This window comes from Lycium barbarum, chromosome 8 (genome assembly GCF_019175385.1).
Source record: "Lycium barbarum isolate Lr01 chromosome 8, ASM1917538v2, whole genome shotgun sequence".
Taxonomy (NCBI): Eukaryota; Viridiplantae; Streptophyta; class Magnoliopsida; order Solanales; family Solanaceae; genus Lycium; species Lycium barbarum.
This window is the reverse complement of record NC_083344.1, coordinates 1,042,756-1,065,430: the sequence shown is the minus strand read 5'-3', so window position 1 is coordinate 1,065,430 and position 22,675 is coordinate 1,042,756. Positions and strand designations below refer to the sequence as shown.

The following is a 22,675-nucleotide window of genomic DNA, read 5'->3' as shown; positions in this document are numbered from 1 at the left end:
CACATCTTCTAAAATTCTTGACAAACATACATTTGCTTAGGCCTGTGACAAACTTTTCTGTGACAGTTTAACATCTTCTAAAATTCTTGAAATATATTGTTCTATTGTCACAAAATCTTTTGTTTTTCCTTTTACAGGTCAAATCATTTTTATTAATGTACATCAATATGGTGTTAAGTGTTAACCATACACAAAAGTATTAAAAGACAATTCTTTTTTGTTAACCAATTGTCTTCTGCACAACCACAACTACTACAAATCGTAGTGAGAGAAAAGCCTTCTCTAACAAAGTTGTTTGTCTGAATGTTTATCTGATTTTGCCTAGATAGCTTCCATGCTTATTTTAGCTGGAAACACAACTTTTGTTAGTAACTGGGCGACTTGCCATATAGCCTAAGTTTTGTTTGTAAAGATCATTTGGTAATAAAATCATCAGTTACCAAAAAAAAAAATTAAAAATATAATGGATGGATTCATCTGAAAACGAGTAGTAGTAGTATATTAGATTAAAATTGTAGATCTAGATTGACATTTCATTGGTAATATTAAAATACAATTCATTGACTTGTCAAGTCTTTTTATCATCTTGGTCTTCTTAATCAATTGTGAAAATTATTTGCACGCCTCTTTTCTTGACAATATACACCAACAACAACAGGAGGTTAGGTAGCCTTTGTTTGAAATTATTTTTTCAACATTTGTTTTGGAAGAATTATTTTTCAATCAAACTATTGACGAGTGGTATAAATGAATCATTTCCGATAGTTCGATAACATATTTGAGCTTTTTCCGTAGTATTTATAAAAACATCATTATTATCTGAAACTACTAATATGAAAATAGTGCCAAACAAAATGAAAGGGAAAAAGTAATATAAAGTGAACAGAATATTGTTCCTGCGAGAAATCTTGTTTAGCTGTCTAATTAAATTAAACTAAACCTAATTATCAATCTCTGTCACTGCTTTTTTTTCTTTTTTCCTTTTAGATTTTGTGGCAGACAAGTGAGGCTCCATTTATTATGCTTTTGCTTTCTACTTTTGTTTTATTACTACTTGGCATATCTAAAAGAAGTCCTTTTAGTCTTTTTATAAACATTAAACCCAAGACAATTATTTGGTATTATTATTCCTCCTCCTACACACCACACTCTATTTTAATTCCAGAATTTTGAGCTTCCTGTTGGATCAACAAACAAACAAGCAACGAGTATTCTCAGAATTTTCATCAACTAAAAGGGTTAGTCAACTCATGCTCTTAATTAGTCTCTAAGACTTCGTATAATTTTTGAAGTAGAATTTTCATCAAGTAAAAGGGTCAGAATTTTCATCAAGAAGTCCTTTTGATCTTTTTATAAACATTCCTCTTCTCCTCTTTAATTCCAGAATTTTGAGCTTCCTGTTGGATCAATAACAAAGGGTATTCTCAGAATTTTCATCAACCAAAAGGGTTAGTCAACTCATTCATGCTCTTAATTAGTATCTAATAGTTTGTTTAATTTTTGGTAATCTGATCTGTATTGAAGTAGAACTGTGCAATAGAAAGAAAAAAAAAACTCAGAAAGTATACCCAAAAATCCCTTGATTAAGAATAATGGAACAAAAAAAAAAAAATTGGTGGGTTGAATGGAATCTCATTTGGAACTTTTTTAGCTCTTATTAGGACGATGAAAAAAAATCCCTCTCACCGATGAAATTATTAGTCTACCAATTTTTAAAAAAGAAACGGACCTGACCCACGAGGAAAAAAAAATTATCACGTGGCTTTAAAACAATAAGTCTACTAAACAAATGAGTAGAAATTGGATGCTACCAAAATGCAATATTTTAACAAGAGAAATTGGAAATCACAAATTCTCAGCTAGTTCATTAAATTCTAGGCATTCTAAGGTTTCAGACAACACGCAAAAGAAAAGCTAACAAAATGAATAAAGCTTTTTTCACTTTCGGATTAAAGAAAGTCGGTTCCATCACATCCACGCAGTACAGCAGACACTAATCTTTCTACCAAGTTCAAATTACAAACAAGTACATTTAACCCCATATGCAAAGATTAGAATATTTCTCATCAGACACTAGTCATGATCGTAAACATGTCATACTATTTGTGTAGCTATAAAAGCTTTTAGTTTAGAAATTATAAGAATTTCATTATTATCTGAACGGGTTAATATAAAAATAATGTCAAACAAACTGAAACGGAAAAAGTAATATAAAGTGAACATAGTATTGTTCCGATGAGAAATTTTGATTAGCTTACAAATTAATTAACGAAACCTAATTATCAATCTCTTTCACTGCTTTTTCATGCTTTTGCTTTCTATTTTTGTTTTATTACTAGGCATATTCAAAAGGAGTCCTTTGGTCTTTTTAATAAACATTAAACCCAAGACATGTTCTGATTCTAATTGTAGTGGCAATTGCCAATGTTAAAAAATGTCTGCAATTATTTATTTATTTATTTATTATTATTGATATATCTTAGATTTAAAAAATTATTTAACAATGAGTTTCTTTTAATTTCTATGTTTGACTGGTTTGGTGGGTGGGGATGGGTGGTTGGGGTGGGTGGTGGGTGCGTGGGTGGGCATAGGGGTGGGTGAAGATGAGGTGCGTTCGAGGGTGGTGATTAGGTGGGGGTGGTGAGGGTGGGATGAGACATTTAATATGCAATGACACTTGTGGACTTGTTTTCCCTACTTTTTATTAAGTTATTTTCCTAAAGAAAATATTTTTCAAAAATTTTGACCAACCGAACAAGAAAATTGGATAACATTTTCCTTCCATCCGCACACACCCTAAGTAGTTAGATTATGGGTAGATCTCAAAATCATCTAAATTCAGTAGGTTAGTAAAATAACAAGGCAGATTTAACAATTTATTTATATTTTTGAAGCATCTCCAAAACCGATTTATTTGATGTTAAGTTCGAGAAGTCACCACATAGTCGTACCATCTAGGAAAATAAATTCCTTAAAAATGAATAAGATGACTTTTATGGTGAAAGCAAAAAAAATAAGTTTCATAAGTGACATTCCACTCTCCTCATCCCACCACCAAAAGCACCCCACCCTGTCTAAAAAAATTATAAATATTTTTGGTACAATATTTTTTTACTTACCAAACATTGAAAATAAGTAAGTAAATCACTTACTTTGTAGGAATATATATATTTTGAAGGGTTTCTCGTTGTTGTCATCCCACCCTCACCGCACGCATGTATACATGGTCAAACAAGTACTCTCTCCATTTCATTTTGTTTGTTATACTTTGCACAACGCTTAATAAAGAAAGGAATTTTTGAAATTTATGATTTTAAAACATTTATGTGATTATAAAACTTTTGACACTTGTGATGGTAGATATGTCATAGTATTTACGGAAAAGGCTCAAATATGTCATTGAACTATCAGAACTAATTGAACTATCGGAACTAACTCATGTCACTTGTCAATAGTTTAGCTCATTTATGTCGTCGTCGTTACCAAAATGATTCATCCGTGCCCTTTTTTTTTTTGTTAACGCCGGTTTTAAATACCAGATATGACATGTGGCCTCCAATCAGAGGTTCACGCCGTTTAATTAAACCAACACAAATCAAATCTTAAATTAAACTAAAACCCGACACATACACCCGACCCAATAAAACATATGGAAAAGTGACCGTTCTTAAACCGACAAAGCAGAAGCTTCAACTCAACAATAAGCTCAATTTCTTTTCCTGCAAAACCCCGTCAAAGTTGAATATAACTATCACATATAGATCATATAACCATAAATTCCCCCGTGATATGCTAAAAAAGATCCAATCTTTAACCTTATAACAACTGTAATGGAATTTTTGTAAACTCATAAATCTGAACTGAAGCATCTTAAAAATTGTAAATAGATTTTTGTAAACTCAAATCTGAATTGAAGAAACTTAAAAACTGTAAATAGATTTTTGTAAACTCATAAATCTGAACTAAAGCAACTTATAAATCTGTAAATGTTAGGGAGAGGGAAATAAGAATAGGATTTGGGTGGGTCGGGTGTATGGGCAGGGATTTAGTTTAATTTAGGATTTAATTTCTGTTGGTTTAATTAAACGACGTGGACCTCTAATTGGAAGCCACATTTCATATCTGGTATTGTACACCCAGTGTTAAAAGAAAAATGGCATGGATGAGTCATTTTGGTAACGGCGATGACATAAATGAGCTAAATTATCGAAGAGGGACATAAATGAGTCGGTTCCGATAATTCGATAACATATTTGAGCCTTTTCTGTAGTATTTATAAGAATGACATTATTATCTGAACGGGCTAATATGAATATAGTGCCAACCAAAATGAAACGGAAAAAGTAATATAAAATGAGCAGAGTATTGTTCCATGAGAATTTGGATTAGCTTTCTAATTAAATTAAACTAAATCTAATTATCAATCTCTGTCATTGCTTTCTTTTCTTTTTTCCTTTTAGACTTTGTGGCAGACATGTGAGGCTCTATTTATTCATGCTTTTGCTTTATATTTTTGTTTTACTACTACTTGGCGTATCTAAAAGAAGTCTTTTTGGTCTTTTTATAAACATTAAACGATTTGGTGTTATCTTTTTGGCAATAAACTGTAAAATGTTTTATTACCACAACCTCCAATAATTACAAACTCAAACGAGCACCCGTGCTTCTAACCACCTTACCAGGAAGGGTGTTAGGTGCTACAGGCCTCCATAAACACATCCTAATGACAAAGATTCTCAAGAAAACCTATACATTTTCCTGCCTGTTTTGATCCTATAAACATTCCTATCCTCTCTCTCAATACAATCTGTATCTGTTGTATGACCCTATCCGTATGCACACTTATCCCCCTAAATATTTTCCAATTCCTAGCTTGCCAAGTAAAATAGATCAGCGAACCATGAATAGCAGCAATGGCTTCTCTTTTCATTTTGCACCAGTGCCTTCTCTTGATATATTTAAGTGTCTCCATAGTGTCTTGTTGAGGAATCTGTTCCCCCATCCATTGCTCGATGTCCCTCCAAACAGCCCTGGCCCATTCACATTGCACAAACAAATGTGTATGGTCCTCCAGTTCATCTTTGTCGCACAACACACAGTACGCAGAGTCACAAACTATTCCCATACCTAGCATTCTATCCTTGGTCAATAATTTCTTTTGTGCTACCAGCCACAAGATGAAACGATGCTTAGGTTGGAGTAGCTTACCCCATATCAGATCACGACACTCCAGCTTCCCTCCATTTTGCAGCAGTACTCGGTAGCTGCTAGCGACCGAGTAGTGACCATCCCTGGTAAGCATATATCTCCCGTTCATAAACCACGACTGCATCCCTAGCTTTATTTTATTTAGGTTTTTCCAGTACCAACTGCAATCACTTGGAGGATGATGGCTCCACAAATCTTCATCGGGTTTCATATAGATCCCATGGATCCATTTCACCCACAACACCTCTATATCAGTCGCTAGCAGCCATATTAACTTCCCCACTGATGCCAAATTCCATTTCCTACAGCCTCTTATATTCAGTCCCCCTGCTTTTTTTGGCTTACATAGTGTTTCCCATGCTACCAACACAATCTTTTTAGTATCGTCACTACTACCCCACAGAAACTCCCTGCATTTCTGGTCAACAGCCTTCAAGACACTCTGTGGCAAGATAAACACAGCTCCTCAAAAGTTATGAAGGGAAAACAAGATTGAATTTACCACTTGTAGCTTGCCCGCATAAGATAAATGCCTAGTAGACACAACCCTGATCTTCTCTGTTACTTTTAAGCTGAGTTGATGACAATCAATTTGTTCCATTTTTTGGGAGAAAGAGGTAGGCCCAAATATTTCATAGGAAAAACTCCCATGCTGAATCCCGTTATTTCCAGCAACCTGCTTTTTGTTTCCTCATCCACTCCCGCCATGAAAATACTAGATTTCTCTGAGTTGGCATTCAGCCCAGTAATAGCCGAGAAATGCTGTAATGCCTCCATGATCCTAGTAACCGATGATCTGTTCCCTTTGCAAAAAATCATAAGATCATCTGCGAAGGTTAGGTGTGTAAGTCTCATCTCCTTACATATGGGGTGGTACCTAAAATCTGGTAATTGACTCATCTGTCTCAAAATTCTACTTAGGTATTCCATGACTAATACGAACAACAAGGGAGAGATAGGATCTCCCTGCCTCAAACCCCTTTTACCCACAAAGTACCCACAACTAGCCCCATTTACCTTGATTGAAAAACTGGTGGTAGTAACGCATGCCATAATTAACTGAGTGAACTTGGGAGGAAATCCATAACCTTCCATCATTTCTTGCACAAACTCCTAATGCACCATATCATACGCTTTCCTAAGGTCTATCTTCATTAAACACCTAGTCGAAGTCTTTCTATTTTAGTGTCTAAGTAGGTCGTGGCACATTAGCACATTGTGCACCAAAGACCTTCCCTTGACAAATGTTGCCAGTGCCTCATTTACCAAGTTCGGAAGTACATTGGCCAGTCTCATACATAGCAATTTGGAGATGCATTTATAAAGAACATTACAACATGATATTGGCCGAAATTGGCTTGCATTGATGGGATTGTTCACTTTAGGAATAAGGGATATTAAGGTGGCATTCAGCTGCTTCAATAGTTTGCCACTCCTCATAAACTCCCACACTGGGTCACATACATCTTTCCCCACCAAATTCCAAGCTTCTTTATAGAACCCACTTCCATATCCATCAGGTCTTGGACTCTTGTTTATGTTGATACCAAACATAGCATCCCTTATTTTCCTCTCCGTAAACGACTTCAACAGCCCACATTGCTCTTCTATAGACAGTCTATGCCCCTGTTCAAAGAATCCTGGGTGGGCCTTCCTTCTGGTCTCTCCAGACTCCCCCAGTAGCTGCTTATAGTACCTCACAAATACCTCTTCTATTTCCTTAGGCTCGGTCTGCAATTGGTTCAACTCATCTTGAATTTGGCATATTGAGTGAACAAGTTTCCGCTGTTTGATTATTGAGAAAAAATATTTAGTATTATCATCCCCCAGCTTAATCCAAGTGGCCTTGCTCCTTTGTAGTAGGATCATTTCTGCCAACCTTGCAGACTCCCTATATTTCAGCCTTCTAAACTTCTCCTCTTGCTGCTGCACAATCACATCAGTAGGATCCTGTTGCAATCTTACCTGACACTCAAGCATAGCAGCCTTGTTATCATGTTCTTCCTTAACAATATTATTGAAATGTTCCTTATGCAGCATCTTTAGTTGCCGCTTTAGCATCTTCAATTTTCGTGCTACTTGAAACATTTTGTACCCCGTAACTTCAATATTCAGCTAGTTGCTACTATCCTTTGAAATTCAGGATGCGTACCCCAGACATTGCAATACTTGAAAACTTGCCTCCTCTTCGTAGGTTGCTGCACCATGTGTATTACGATGGGACAATGATCACTCACACCTTCCGGCAAAATGTTCACTCGACAATATGGCATCCCATCTATCCAATCACCATTAACAAACACCCAATCAATCTTGGAAAATATCCTATCATCCTGTTTGTCTGTCCAGATGTACTTACACCCATTTAATGGCATTTCCACCAGCCCGCACCCATCCAAACAATCCTGAGTGAGTGACCTGGTTGCCTCCAATCCTATCCTCCGCATGAAGCACAGAATTAAAATCTCCCATAACCACCCATGGACCTGAACCTATATTCAACTGTGTTAAGTAACTCCATAACTCCTTCCTATCTTCTCTCAAATTAAATGCATATACAAAGGTAACAACAAAAGTTAGTTGCAATTCAATACATGTAATTTGACATGTCATGGCCTGAGCTATTTCACTCTGGACCATCACATCAAACCAATCTTTCCTCCATACTAGAAGTAACCTGCCATTGTAATGGGATGCGTGATTACTTTTATACTCTCATCCCCCAAATATCCCCTCCACGACATTGTTCACCTTATGTATTTTGACTCTAGTTTCAATAAAGCACATTATACCTAGCTCCAACTCCCTACAGAGGTTTTTGATTTCCCTCTGCTTATTGAGGCCATTTAGGCCTCTTACGTTCCAACTCATGAGTTTAACCATCCCCAGGAGAAGTCTTTTGACTGCCCCTCCCAGCTTCGGCAAATTCAGTGTTGTGCGTCTCCCCATCCGTGCCAAGTGCTTGAAAAACATTCATGACAGGGACTGCTACTCCCCCCTGCCCATCCCCTGACGGACCACTCGTGGTCGCCTCTTGTCTAGTGAGACTGTTCTGCTGCATAAGCCGAGTGCCTCCATTTTGCGGTTTCTTCCAACCCTCCTCCCTTCCTCCTTGTTTATATGGCCTTATCCAGCCACCCCCTCTACCTGCTACAAAAGGCAGGCCCCCATCACTCCCCTTTTTCACTTGATCTTGTTCCTTAGCTTTTGCTCCATCTGGTGGTGGTTCCTTTTGTGGTGTCTCCTCTAGGACAAGTTCTACTTGTTCAGTTGTTTCAAGTGCCTTCTTCTTATTTTTCCGACATACTTCCTCACTATGCCCATATTTTTGGCAAACCTTGCACAGAGATGGTTTCCAATCGTAAGTGACCTTTTGTTCAATAACATTTCCTTTCTCATTTTTGAAGAAGATCACATCTGGTAGTGAAGTAACTATTTGAACTTCCACGAGTATCCTAGCAAAATTCAGCCCCATTTTCTTCTCTGTGTTCCTATCGACCATCAATGGCTTCCTTACCAAACTCCCAATTTTGCTTAGACCTTTAGGACTCCAGTAATTAAAGTCCAATCCAGGGAGTTTGATCCAAATAGGTACCGAGTATAATTCTCCTCGAGTAAACTCCATATTCGCATCCCACGATTTCACAATCAGAGGTTTATTATCAAAATGATATATGCCCTTGGATCACTTCATTTTTCCCTCTGCTGTATCAAACCTAATCATGAGGATTCCATTTTGCATCATTACCACTTTTTTTATCCCATGTTTCCCCCACATACGTTGGATATACCCATTTAACACCGTAAACGGAGGGTGTGCTCCCAACACATAACACACAATTGCGTGTTTCCAGAATTCAATTTCAGTGACATAGTCTTCCTCCTCTATCTCCACAATTTGTTGGTCTCCCTGCGTCTCCGGTCTAATATACTCCAGTTTGAACCCCGCATTGGTGACCTTAGATATATCAAAATTGTCCCACACAGATGACTTACCATCATTGTTGCTACCGAAATTGTGGTTATCATCTTCCTCCTGTTGGGTTTGCTCAACCTCTTCTGCCCAGGATTGATTCCCCATCGTCTCGGGGGTCCGAGTTGCCTGTTGCCACTCCCCAATTTTCGCCTTTGCTTGCTGGGCTTTACTCTGGGCTGGGCTCAGTTGCCTCGTTGTGTTTCCACCTTTTGTTACCGGCGTACTTACCGGTGGAATTCCTGTAGCTGCGCCCCCTTTTATTTGCCCTAATTGCAAGACTTCGCTAACAGATCTTGTTCGCATAGTTGCCGTAACTAGACCAGTCCCACTAACTGAGTGTTCACTTTGTTTCGATCCCTTCATCCCCTCCGTTAGTTGAATGTTTTCTGGTGGATGCGTCTGCTTTGTTCTCTTTCCCATGGAAGGCGCAGATTTGGTGTTATTATTCCTCTTCCCCTCCATACTTTCTTTAATTCCATATTTTGAGCTTCCTGTTGGATCAATAAACAAAGCAAGCAGGTGTTAGTCAACTCATACTCAGAATTTTCATCAAGTAAAAGGTTTAGTCAACTCATGCTCTTAGCTTCTTATTATGTGTTTAAAATTTTGGTATCTGATCTCTTTCACTGATGAAATTATTATAAGCTATTAAGGGTATTTAAGGAAAATGAAAAATGTTCTGAAGACAAGTATGAATGTCAAGACAAAAGCTAGGAGCCTAGATCTCTTACTTACTAAGGAAATTTTTTGCTTTTGTTAGAAAGAAGAATTTCAAATCTATAGGGAGGAATAGTAAATCCAAAAAGCAAACTTTTTATGTGTGGTTAAAGCTGCAAAAATGTTTCCTGCTATGACTTTTTATGATTCTTTCTTCAATTTCTTTGTGTTCTTCCTTTTTCGAGAAAATGACAAAAATAGTTTCTTGTCTTTGGTAGTAGGTTTAAAATACTGCTTGGGTATCACTTTGAACAATTATGGTTCTTTAAGTTTGTCAAAGGTGAGCACTTTTGAATTTTGATCTTCAAAAAACTCTACAAAACTCTGATTGTTAAATTTAATCAACTGTGAAAATGGAAAAAAAAATTGTGGAATCACATTTGGAAGTACAGATTTTGTAGTTGATATTATTTTTGGTCTATTTCAGTGAGGCACAATTTCTGTTTTTTATTTTTTTATTTTTTTTGTATGGTATATGTTTTTACGCTGCAATTTCTGGAATTTTAACTGGAAAATTCTGTTGTCGTGAGTTATCTTTATTTTTCCTCATAATTGCAGTTAAATTTAATAATTACAGTTTGATAAATATTTAACGGAAATAAAAAATGTTCACTTTTGACAAATTTAATAAACCAAAACTGCTTAATTAATATTTAAGGGGTCATTTTGAACCTACTAACAAAGATAAGAAACCATATTTGTCATTTTCTCTCCCTTCTTCCTCCTTTCACCTGATGAAGTTATTATCTACTATTTATACAGCAGATCCTGAGCATTTGAAAGGAAGAGAAGAAGGAAAAATTACTTCAGCATTGAAAAATTACAGTCATGGAAAGAGGACAAGAAAATGAAGGAGCAAGAGAAAAAGGGGAAGCGAACAACTTAGAGGTATTATTATTTTGCGAGTTTCGTACCTAACTATTAAGTGTAAACAATACCCGCTAAACAATCGTGAACTCATATTAAATACCTGAGTGAATAACTTAAATGGTCATCCAACTATACAAAATTCCCTACTATAGTCTTTTATGTTTGCTTTGTATCAACAAAAGTTGGTTTCTCTCAAATTTGATTTCATTACACTTCTTTTGTGGTTATGCTTACCTCTCTTATTTTAATTTTTATAATAACTTCTTAACCTTATACAAAAATATGATTTAACTAATTTGTTTTTTATGATATTATTCTTTTGTTCAATTAATTTTGTAAACATCCATTTTTTCAAGAAAAAGAACATTTCCATTTTCATTGTTATTCATGTGACATACATGTATCCATATTGTTTTTTACTCTTTATACATTCTTAGATTTAAAAAATTATTTAACAATGTGTTTCTTTTAATTTCTAAGTTTAGAGGCAAGGAAGGATTTAAGCTATCAATACAAAGTCAATGTAAAGTCAACATAAAAGTAATCCCCGATCAAACTAATCAAAATCTGAAAAAATTATAGTAGAATTTTCCCTTGACAGAATGATAATTCAAGCAACTAATTATTCCAAAGTCTATCCCACATGGATCATGAATAACTGCTTTTAGTAGAATTTTCACCTAACTGTCTCAACCCTAATTAGATTCTAGTTGAACGCATTAATAAATTAAATTACAGAACTAAGTAAAGAATCGATTAAATTAAATGACTAAATAATTGATAGGAGTTCCTATTGGTGGAAGGTAATACTGGGCATATAAACTCTTGGGGTAATTTCACCTATGATCATTGAACGATACTTATGTATTAGTAAAATTATAAAACTATTTTTGTCTCACGAACTTCACTAAATTTTACGTGTTGTATCAGTATAAATTTAATTGCTGTATCATTAAAATCACTGAACTATGTGTTAATTACCCAGAAAGTATAATTCACCGGAAAGTCAAATTTTCGGCACTGGAAAATAAAATGTCAGCAAGTTTTTTTTTTTTTTTAAATCCAACTGCAACGAAAATGCATTCCTTGAGTATCTCGTGAGGGACTATCATTCCATCCAAAACATTTAGTTGATGCTAACTTCTAATGGGAAATTATTCAAGGAAATTTTTAAGCATCAAACTTTCCAAAAACCCCACAAGATGCCTAGAGCAATCGTACAAACCAATGTAAAAAATTTCCTTCCAGATATGCAAACTTATTTAATTAAGATTTGAAATTCAATGAAAGACTTCAATTTTATAAAACATTGATTTGGTAGATTGGGCGGGTCGGGTTAGCTGGGGCAAAAATCACAACTTTGCTGACAGTAGGGTATTTTAGTTTGGATATATAGTATAATAGAGTTAAATGTAGATAATTTTTGAAAGTAGAGGGGTGGTCATTTCCTTTAATTAAATCTACGTGGCTTTTGTTTAAACCAAAAAAAAAAAAAAACAGAAAACTAATTTTAAAATCGACTATTTCACTTCCGTTAGTCGGAAAGGGCATATTCGAACCATTTGTGTAATGACAGGGTTATAAATAAGCCACTTTTCTAACGGAGGGTATATTTGCACGTTTTCCCCTTGTTTAATTTATGTTATTTGAAAATTTTTTTAAGAAGATAGAGTTATATAACAAGTATTCGATAATTTTAGATGAAGTAATAGGTCACATAGATAACATCAATTTTCATAAGATATTCTTATAGGACAGCTCTTCAAATTCACACAAAATAAAAAAAAAATAATCACACAAAAATCATGTTAAATAGAAAAGGAAAAAAAAAACTTATTATATGCATGTGTGGCATGATAGATTTGTAGGAAACCTTCTTAATTTCTTTCCTTAGTTAGCACCTAATGTATTGTATTTATACATTGCTTACCGACTTGATGTCAAGCATATCGAAGAGGAGGACATACAGTACCAAAGCAAGGCCACAATTAAACATATTTGGAGAGAGGGAAATCAGTTTCTCAAACACTAAGAACACATACATAGAGATTTAACTATCTTTCTTAAAAATTCTTTCTTTGTTGATGGAATAAGTTATGACTGCAGGACGAACATTTAGCTCATATCCGGAAGCATATTTAGAAGAAAGCCCTCTACGACTATCTTTTACTAGTTGCCTATGTAGAGTAAAATATTTGATATAACATTTGATCTTTTGGCAGGTGTCATTTTCTGATCTTCACAAGGACATTGTCAGTGTTCTGGATTTCATGGAGAGGTTAAAGCCTGAGGAAAATCAAAAAGGTCTTGACGTGGATCGAGTTGAAAAGCTCAAATTGGAGCTGGCATTTATTTGTACATATCTCCAGCTTTCTTATTCTGATTTGGAACAGTTTAAAGATATTATGACTGCCAAAAGACAAGAGGTTGAGAATCTTCTTCAATCAATTTTGGATGTTGTTGACAACAACGTTGGGCGTAAATACAACATGCATCATGTTATTTCTAGCCTCACCAACAATATGGATGACTGTATCAGCTCATTTCATTGTTCTAAATCAAGTGCCGCCATGGCCGAGGATCAGTTGAACTTCCTCCTCCTGAATCTCCATCATCTATTGAAGTATCGTGCTGAACATATTTATCCATTAGTGACTGAATATGAGATTCTTCAGAATGTATGTCGCAACATAAGGGATTTTCATGGGTTGATAGTGACTAGTTGTGTTGAGCACGAGATTGTTGAATATGTCTTGCCTCAGATACAACATATGGCTGAGAGAACAGGTCACTTCCTTTGGAATGATCACATTGATGGAAATTCTCATCTCTTCAAGCTAGCTCATCTATTTTTGAAGATTATTCCAATTGAATTGGAGGTGATGCACATATGTCTTACAAATTTGAAAGCTTCAACGTCAACGGAAGTTGAACATTTCGTTGAGCAGCTCCCGGAAACCTCTCCGGACATTCTTAGGGAATATCTAATTCATCTACAAGAGCACATGTTAACTGCTTTTACACCTAGCACTTCAGGGGCTCGAAACATTCATATCATGATTGAGTTCCTATTAATTATTCTTACTGATGTGCCTAAGGACTTTATTCATCATGAGAAATTATTTGATCTTTTGAAACGTGTTGGAGCACTTACCAAGATGGTTTCAACTGTTGTTCGCGACTTAGAAGAGAAATTAAGGAATAAAGACAGTACCGATGAGACAAACCGTGCAACTCTAGACTTGCTAAAAGATATTGAACTCCTCAAGGAAGATCTCAAAGATGTTTACTTGAAAGCCCCTGCCTCCTCTCATTGTTGCTTCCCCATGAGTGATGGACCGCTCTTCATGCATTTGCTACACAGACACTTAAATGACTTGCTAGATTCCAATGCTTATTCAGTTGCTTTGATAAAGGAAGAAATTGGAATGGTGAAAGAAGGCCTAGAATCCGTAAGATCTTTCTTCATGAATGCTGAGCCAGATTTATATAAAGATCTCCGGGAACGTGTTCTAGATGTGGTATATGAGGCAAAAGATGTCATTGATTCAATTATTGTCAGAGATAATGGTCTCTTACATCTTATTTTCTCACTTCCCATTGCCATAGAGAAGATTAAATTTATCAAAGAAGAGGTCTCCAATTTACATGAGAACACTCCCAAGCCCAGGGGCCTCATTGTTGCAAACTCTCCCAACAAGCCAGCTGAAAGCAAGTCACTGACAACTGATAAAATAATTGTAGGTTTTGAGGAGGAGACGGACTTGATAATTAGGAAGCTCACCGGTGGATCAGCAGCGCTAGATGTCATTTCAATCACTGGTATGCCGGGTTCGGGTAAAACTACTTTGGCATACAAAGTATACAATGATAAATCAGTTTCTAGTCATTTCGACATTCGCGCATGGTGCACGGTCGGCCAAGAATATGACGAGAAGAAGTTGTTGGAGAAACTTTTTAATCAAGTTACTGGCTCGGATGAGATTTCTGATGTTGCTGATAAGCTTCGGAAACATCTGTTTGGAAAGAGGTACCTTATAGTCTTAGATGACTTGTGGGATACTACAGCATGGGATGCATTAACAAGACCTTTTCCTGATGTTAAAAAAAGAAGTAGAATTATTTTGACGACTCGAGAAAAGGAAGTGGCCTTGCATGGAAAGCATAACAGTGAACCTCTTAACCTTCGATTGCTAAGACTAGAAGAAAGCTGGGAGTTATTGGAGAAAAGGGTATTTGGAAAAGAGAGTTGCCCTGATGAACTATTGGATGTTGGAAAAAAAATAGCCCAAGATTGTAAAGGGCTTCCTTTGGTGGTGGATCTGATTGCGGGAGTCATAGAAAGGAAGGAAAAGAAAAAAGCTGTGTGGGTTGAAGTTCAAAATAATTTGAGTTCCTTTATTTTCAACAATGAAGTGGAAGTGAAGAAGGTTATAGAATTAAGTTATAACCATTTAGCAGATCCCCTTAAGCTGTGCTTGCTTTACCTTGCAAGTTGGCCGAAGGACACAAAAGTTAAAGTGCTTCTGCTAAAAACGTTATGGTGTGCCGAAGGACTTGTGGAACAGACAGAGATGAAGAGTGTGGAAGAAGTGATGAATGTTTATTTGAATAATTTAATTTCCAGTAGCTTGGTAATTTTTTTCAATGAGATAGGTATATACCCTACCTTCCAACTTCATGATCTTGTGCATGACTTCTGTTTGATAAAAGCAAAAGAGGAAAAGTTGTTTGACCAGATAAGTTCAACTGCTCCATCATCTTCTTCAGCTTTGATGTCACGTAAATTGACCATTGATTATGATAAGGAGCTGTTTGGGATTAACAATTTTGTCCTGTTCAGTTCAAAAAAGAAAAGTCATTCTGGTAAACACCTCTATTCATTGAAGATAAGTGGAGACAAGCTGGATGACAGTCTGTCTGATATATGTCACCTAAGACACTTGAGGCTTCTCAGAGTGTTGAGGCTGGATGAGTCTTTTATCATGGTGAATGATTCTTTGCTGAATGAAATATGCATGTTGAATCATTTGAGGTACTTAAGTATTCAGACAGAAGTTAAATCTCTGCCTGCATCTTTTTCAAACCTCTGTAATCTGGAAACTCTGGTTGTGGAAAATGAAGGACCACCCTTGGTACTACTACCAACAATTTGGAATCTTGTACAGTTGCGAATGCTGAGAATAGAATATAGTTCATTCTTTGATTTGGATACAGATGAACCAATACTGATAGCAGAGGACTCAAAGTTAGAGAACTTGAGATTATTAGGGGGACTCAAGCTTTCCCATTCAAAAGAAACAGAGGATATTTTCAAAAGGTTTCCCAATCTTCAAACCCTAGCATTTTATCTCAAGGAATCATGGGATTGTTCAACAGAGCGATATTGGTTCCCAAAATTGGATTTCCTAACTGAACTAGATTACGTCTGGGTAAAATTTGGAAGTTCAAACAGAAATGACAGTGGGCCCTCTATAGCAACAAATGGGCCGTGGGATTTTGACTTCCCTTCCAATTTGAAAGAATTGTGGTTGATAGGGTTTCCTTTGACATCTGATTCACTATCAACAGTAGCGAGACTGCCCAACCTTGAAGAGCTGTACCTTGTGAACACAATCATCCAGGGGGAAGAATGGAACATGGGGGAGGAAGACACCTTTGAGAATCTCAAATATTTGGGTTTGTACGGAGTGACTCTTGCTAAGTGGGAGGTTGGAGAGGAATCCTTTCCTGTGTTTGAGAAATTAGAACTGTTGAGATGTGATAAGCTTGAGGAGATTCCGTCTAGTTTTGGGGATATTTATTCATTGAAAATTATCAAACTTGTAGACAGCCCTCACCTTGAAGAGTCCGCTCTGAAGATTAAGCAATATGCTGAAGATATGACGGGAGAAGACAAGCTTCAGATCCTTGGCTGGAATAATATCCAGTTATCTAAATAGATTTTAAACATGTGAGTATAGACAAACTTATTACCTACTTCATTTCACTTTATGTGGTGAAACTTATTACCGAGTTTCAAAAATGAAGGAATCGTGTTGAAACTTTTAGTTTTAGCCATGCCATGTCATTTATGTGGCTATAAAAGAGTGTTATGAGAAATTTAATTAAGTTATTTTCAATTATGGAAAGGCATCGGTCTTTTTTATACATACTAAAAGAAACAGATTTCACATTAAATAGAGTAACTTTTTTATTTCTTTTTCCAATTATTTGACCAGTTTAATTTTTCTTTGCAGAGGACAGTAGCAGCTTAAGAGGCTAAAGATAAGTCCTCAGAATACAGGACTTTTGGTCAATAACAAGTACTCTTGTTCTTTCAAGATTTGTTCTTTCAAACTGCTGTTCTTGTATACTCTCCTCTCTTCTTTGGCTTGGCTTGAATTTTTTGCATATCATATGTTACGTAACAGACAAATTGAGCAGATACATTGATTGATGCTTTTGTTTTTCTTACAGTAGCAGTATTTTGTTACTTTATTTTTGCTGTTGCTATGTTGTTTTGAATCTGTCCTTAGTTTTTTCCTTTTGCATACACGCCAATAATAAATAGGCGTTTGGCCATGAAAATCAATTATTTTTCAGTTATTTTTTTGGAATTTGGAAATTGGAGTTGAAGATGGAATTGTGTTTTGTTATAGTTTTGCAAAGAATATTTGATTATTTGAATGAATTGAAAGTGAAAAAAGTAAAAAAAAAATGTTTTAGGTATTTTTCCAAGTTGTATTTGGAATTTTTATGGCCAAACGTTAATTTAGAAATAAAGTGAAAAAAAATCTGGAAACAAGTGAAAAATTCAACACTCTCACCACCTACAACTTTCATTTCCTCTTTCAATGGAAGTGAATTTGGAATTTGAAGTTTATGAGATCACATAACAATTTCAAGTTAATATTGGATTTACAATCAAATATTTCTATTAGTCGACATCTTAATACATATACAGAGTGGGGACAAAGTGATAGAATTTACGTGAATCCATAGATTGTACGGACCTCCCTCTCTGTATAAGTTGTTATGAAGTCCCAACTTTAATCACAAACGCTAGCTTGTGAAGTGAAGGACTGTAAATTGATTATTAAGCCGCCCATGGCTCCCTCTCCTATTTTTGATGTAGGCTTCTCATGCAGCCGTAACCAACTTGGGTCGAAGTCTCCACCCCATTACGAAGCCGGTTGGCCATGAATAAAGTTTGAAATATTTGGTGATTATTTCAAATAAATGTTTGTTTATCAAACCAACTCATAATTTCAACTTCAAACTTGAAATGTAGAATTTGAAATTCGAAGAAATAAATTTTAGAAGTACTTCAATATTTTTTAAATTTTCACTAACAAAACTTAAACTCTATAGTATATCAAGGCCATTTTATAGAAAGAGAACAAAGAATATTAAAACACCGAAACACCTTCTTAGCAAGAGCCTATAACTAGCAGATACTAAAAGTTTAACAAATGGAATTCCATTTGCATCATGTAGCAAAGTCATGAAATGCACTTGAAAATGTTCTCAATTTAATGGTTTGGTTCACATTAATCTTCAAAGTACAACCATACATGACCACAAGTCCAGAGGTACGTGGACAGCACCATTTCGCCAGAAGAACAAGTCACTAGAGAAAGTTAAACAGATGCATAATGATACAAAATGTCTACAAATAGCCTACACAATTGGACATCTACACTAGTCTTTACTGATACAGCACAACAAAGAGAGTTTAAACTCTTTAATCGTAACTAATAGCTGTGAAGTCGCTCGACAAAGGGTAAAATTGATAGCACATGAGCTTCAATCCCACCATAACCAGCACTGCAACTACACAAGGCTCAAGCGAGTAAATTAATGACGTCCAAATCTACTCCTCAAAGTGAGAAAGTGTACACGATCGCCAACAATATAGTTAAACCAACTATGAGTCGGGGTCGAATCCTAGCCAGTTTATCATTTTCTTCAATCTTTTGACTTATTTTTCACTTGGTTTCTTCCAATGATCTTCTCAACTATATAACACCTGAAATATACTATAAAATTACAGTAAGTGCACTATTTTTATCACCATTATTCACAAGGTCTAAGTAGAAAGAGATACCAACTTATCATAAATGCGGGAGAAAGATTAACATAGAACTAATACCTGAAGTCTTCCTAAGCAGAAGCCACCGAGCAATTCCCGTTGCTATATCTAGTCAAAGCTTCATCTTCATCGATTATCCAAACAAAACCGGGAGTGTCGAACCTCCGGCCCGACACTGTCCTGTATATGTAAAGTTTCTCAACGGGGCAACTTTCCGGTCTCGTATCAGGATGACCCCTCTCATCTATGACTTCAACATTAAGTTCTGGCAACTTTCGACCTAGCAGCTTACATGCTTCAAAACTTACCGAACAATTAGACATCCAAAGGGATCGCATTGTCTCCAGCTTTGCAGCATTAGCCAACAGAGCCTCGTCGCCAAAAGGGCAATCTCTAATTTCCAACTTACGGAGGCTTTCACAACCAGAGAGCACGTAGTGGAGACCCAGATCACTATCCCCGGCAAAAGCTAAGGAAAGCATCTCTAACTTCTTAGCATGGGCCCCGATGTACTCGAACACACAATCCGTAAGGAGACCCGAAACGGAAAGTCGTCGCAATTCCTTGCAGTGTTGAACAATGGCACCAAAACCGGAATCAAGCGGTTCTAGGGTTAAGTAATCACGAGTTCGAGGTTCGATAATACACAAACGAAATCGGATCATATTAGGACGGTTCCTTGCGATAGTAACCAAGGCGGAATTAGTCATTTGGCGACAAAAGTATAAAACTGACTGAAGTTTAGGGCAGCCAGCTGAGATAGCTACAAGACCTTGCTCAGTCAAGGATACATTTGGTCCCGGAGCAAATGGATCAGAAGGAAAAACCCTAAGCTCTTGAAGTTCTTTACAAGAGTTGGCAATCTCTTCAAGACCGCTATCTTCAACATAATCTAGCACCTGCAGTACATACATTCCAAGTAACTTAAAACACTTATGGAAGTATCTAAATCAGAGAGATTAACATGCCAATAGTCAAGAATTAAATAACTGAAAAAACTTGTCCAGATAACTACGCAACACTAAGCTTCAATGTTATGTTATTCTCCATATGGCTGACCAGCAAATTATTCAGAGAATTGACTTGACTTTAATCGTTTAGCTATGTTATTTCTGTATAGACAGAAGTTTATCTGCGCTATTTGTTTGAGTTTTTAGCCAAAATTGGCCCTTATCTATGGGAGTATGGTCTATTTTGGTTATTCAAGTATAACCTTGAGCATCTTTAGTCCCTTAAGTCTGTTAAAGTGGAGCACCATTGATCTAACTAACATAATGGATTTAAAAACTAATGATGACTGTCAAAAAAAACAAAGCGAAGATGACTTTCAAACCAACTGAAAAACCAACCAACTCAGTCCAAATTTTTTTGAAATAAAACTGACTGAGCTCTGTCTCTTTTTTTGATTTTTTTTTTTTGCGCCAAAGCCAGAAAATAAGAAACCGAGGACAATTTTGGCTTAAAATCCTGTTTATGTATCCCTGGCAAGTTATCAGAATCAGCATAACAATGAGTAAGTTACGATTATCAGCATAACAATGAGTAAGTTACGATTATTTTTTCTTCTCTCGAAGACTTTTGCTTTCACAACTAGACAACAGCTCAGAAGGTATATTAGGATGATAACCATGACCATTTTTTTATCTATTTCATCACCAATACAGTTAATATATTGAGTCTAAACTATCGAAAACACGCAAACCTTACCCATAACCGCTGCAAATTGTTACAATCGCTGATGACCTTGCCAAGTTCAGGTATTTGAATGGTAGCATAGCTTAAATTCAAAGAGGTGAGTCGGGAGTGGACTGGATATATAGTTGGAAAGTAGGCTGGCACGGCTTCCCAAAAACCACTCAAGCCTTTGAGTTGATTGCAACCCGAAAAAGCTTGAGATACGTTTACGAAAACTTCGGAAACATCAGCTTGTATGTCAGCAGAGTAGGACCCGGTACCAAATTCAACCAACTGGGAAGCATGGCGAAGTAGCTTGGGCAGTTTCTCGATGGGCACAGCACGATTGAGCCGAAGAGTTTTTAGATGAGGCGAGCGAGCAACTAGACGTTCCAAAGCTGAAAAGCTGACTTCAGAAGCCAAACAAGCAATGTTAAGTGACACGAGCGATGTGCAGCTATCAGGAAAATGGCTAAGCCAATGGCCACTCAAGTCTTCCACTGCACTTTCTCCCAAGTCAAGTTCCCTCAGATTCCTGAAGCAAATTGTGTGTATAAGATTACAAATCTGAAGAAGGTTAAATTTTAAGCATGGTTTGGATGTCAAAAGGGGGTTGAGGGTTGGTAACCAGTTTATGATAAGTTAAGTGATTTTGCTACTTTCGGTGGGAACAGTAGCTCCATCATTCAATTATTGACATGTATATAGTACTCCCTGGAACCCAAAGGTGTGGCCTAGCGGTCAACGAGGTGGATTGAAAACCATGAGGTTCAAAACCTAGTGAAGACAAAAACAAGTACCGTTACACCCAAATGCAAAGATTACAACTGTTTTCACCAATGAGGACTAAACTACTCAGGAAAGGGTAATCTACAAAGGAAAATATAGCTATGAATACTAGTCAAACCTGCAAAGATTACAACTTTTTTCACCAGTAAGGACTAAAATACTCAGAAAAGGGTAATCTTTAAAGAAAAATACAGCTTAAAATGCTAATCAAACCTGCAGTTAGCAGCAATAGCAGCAAGTCCATCAGTAGTAAATCCTTCACAAGACTGTAAAACCAAGACTTTAAAATTCTTAAAAGCCTTAGCAACCAACTCCAATGACTCATCACAAACAACCATTCTCTTAAGTCTAATTTCCTCAAGAAATGGATATGCTTTAGCCATTTCATCAACCCATGGATAAAAAAATGCACCCCATCCTTCAGGTACTAAATCAAAATCAGCAAAATGTGGTTTCCCTTTAATGTTTATAGATCTAATATCTGGAAATCTTTTGATCAAGATTGATGGACTAACAGCATAACAGTTTCCTATAAATACATTTTTCCTACAACAACGTTCAGCTTCATACCAAGATTTACATACTAAGGATATTGAGTTCCTGTCTTTGTCTGATATTATGTTTGAAAATATGTGTTCTAGTACTTCTAATGGAAGTGAATTTACCATTATTGTACGGTAATGAGGGGCTAAAGTTGACATTTTTTTTTCTTTTTTTGTACAGAAAGTTCAAGAATGAGTGGTTAATGTTCAAGAATGAGGAACTAAAGTTGACATTTTTTTTTTTGTTTTTTTGTAAAGAAAGTTCAAGAAAGGTGGAATCTTGGTTAATGGAAGTTCAGATCTGTGTGAGAGGTGAAGAAGAGAAGATGAGGGTGGTTGGGGTGGGATTAGGCGTGGGGGGGTGGTTGAAGGAGTAGGTGGGGTTGAAGAACTTGTGAGAAAGAGATGCTGCTGTGATGTTGGAGAAAGTAAGTATCGGGGGTGGGGGTTTAAGTGGGGTGGGGGGAAAGTGAGGTTAATTTTAACCATGGGACTATATGAGTGAGAGAATTTGGAGTTTATGTTTTCTTAATAAGGCATCGTGTTGTATATTGGACAAGCATAAATAATTTTAGCATAAAAATTTAGTAATTCTCTTATTATTGATTGTCGAAGTTTCTAAAAAATAGTCTCTCTATCACATAAAGGTCAAGGTAAGGTCTACATATATTTTATCCACTCAGATTTCACTTGTGAGATTATACTGGCATGTTGTTGTCGGTGGTTTTCCTCTTATTTATGTTTGGTTACTACTTCTGAGATGAGTTATACAAGAATTAGAAATAATATCGGGATAAGTTAATACTTTTGAGATAGGTCTCTGTT

The 22,675-nt window shown here is 36.2% G+C and overlaps 2 protein-coding genes across 3 annotated transcripts; one reads left to right on the top strand and one right to left on the bottom strand.

Annotated features, from left to right (window-relative positions):
• Positions 1 to 1,020: 1,020 nt before the first annotated feature.
• Positions 1,021 to 17,251, top strand: LOC132605619 (putative late blight resistance protein homolog R1A-3). Its single transcript, XM_060318783.1, has 5 exons — positions 1,021 to 1,238; positions 1,385 to 1,448; positions 10,664 to 10,789; positions 12,994 to 16,724; positions 17,011 to 17,251. Exons 3-4 carry the CDS (start codon positions 10,730 to 10,732, stop codon positions 16,711 to 16,713), a joined length of 3,780 nt encoding a protein of 1,259 aa, XP_060174766.1. The 5' UTR covers positions 1,021 to 1,238; positions 1,385 to 1,448; positions 10,664 to 10,729; the 3' UTR covers positions 16,714 to 16,724; positions 17,011 to 17,251.
• An 870-nt stretch (positions 17,252 to 18,121) lies between these two features.
• LOC132605614 (protein TRANSPORT INHIBITOR RESPONSE 1-like) lies at positions 18,122 to 22,296 on the bottom strand. Of its 2 annotated transcripts, none has more exons than XM_060318768.1 (4): positions 21,522 to 22,296; positions 20,553 to 21,054; positions 18,906 to 19,744; positions 18,122 to 18,782 (listed from the first exon to the last, which is right to left on the bottom strand). In XM_060318768.1, exons 1-3 carry the CDS (start codon positions 22,007 to 22,009, stop codon positions 18,917 to 18,919), a joined length of 1,818 nt encoding a protein of 605 aa, XP_060174751.1. In that variant the 5' UTR covers positions 22,010 to 22,296; the 3' UTR covers positions 18,122 to 18,782; positions 18,906 to 18,916. The 2 variants fall into 2 exon arrangements, with proteins under 2 accessions (XP_060174751.1, XP_060174750.1); XM_060318767.1 differs by having other exon boundaries at positions 18,122 to 18,792; positions 21,522 to 22,295.
• Positions 22,297 to 22,675: the final 379 nt, after the last annotated feature.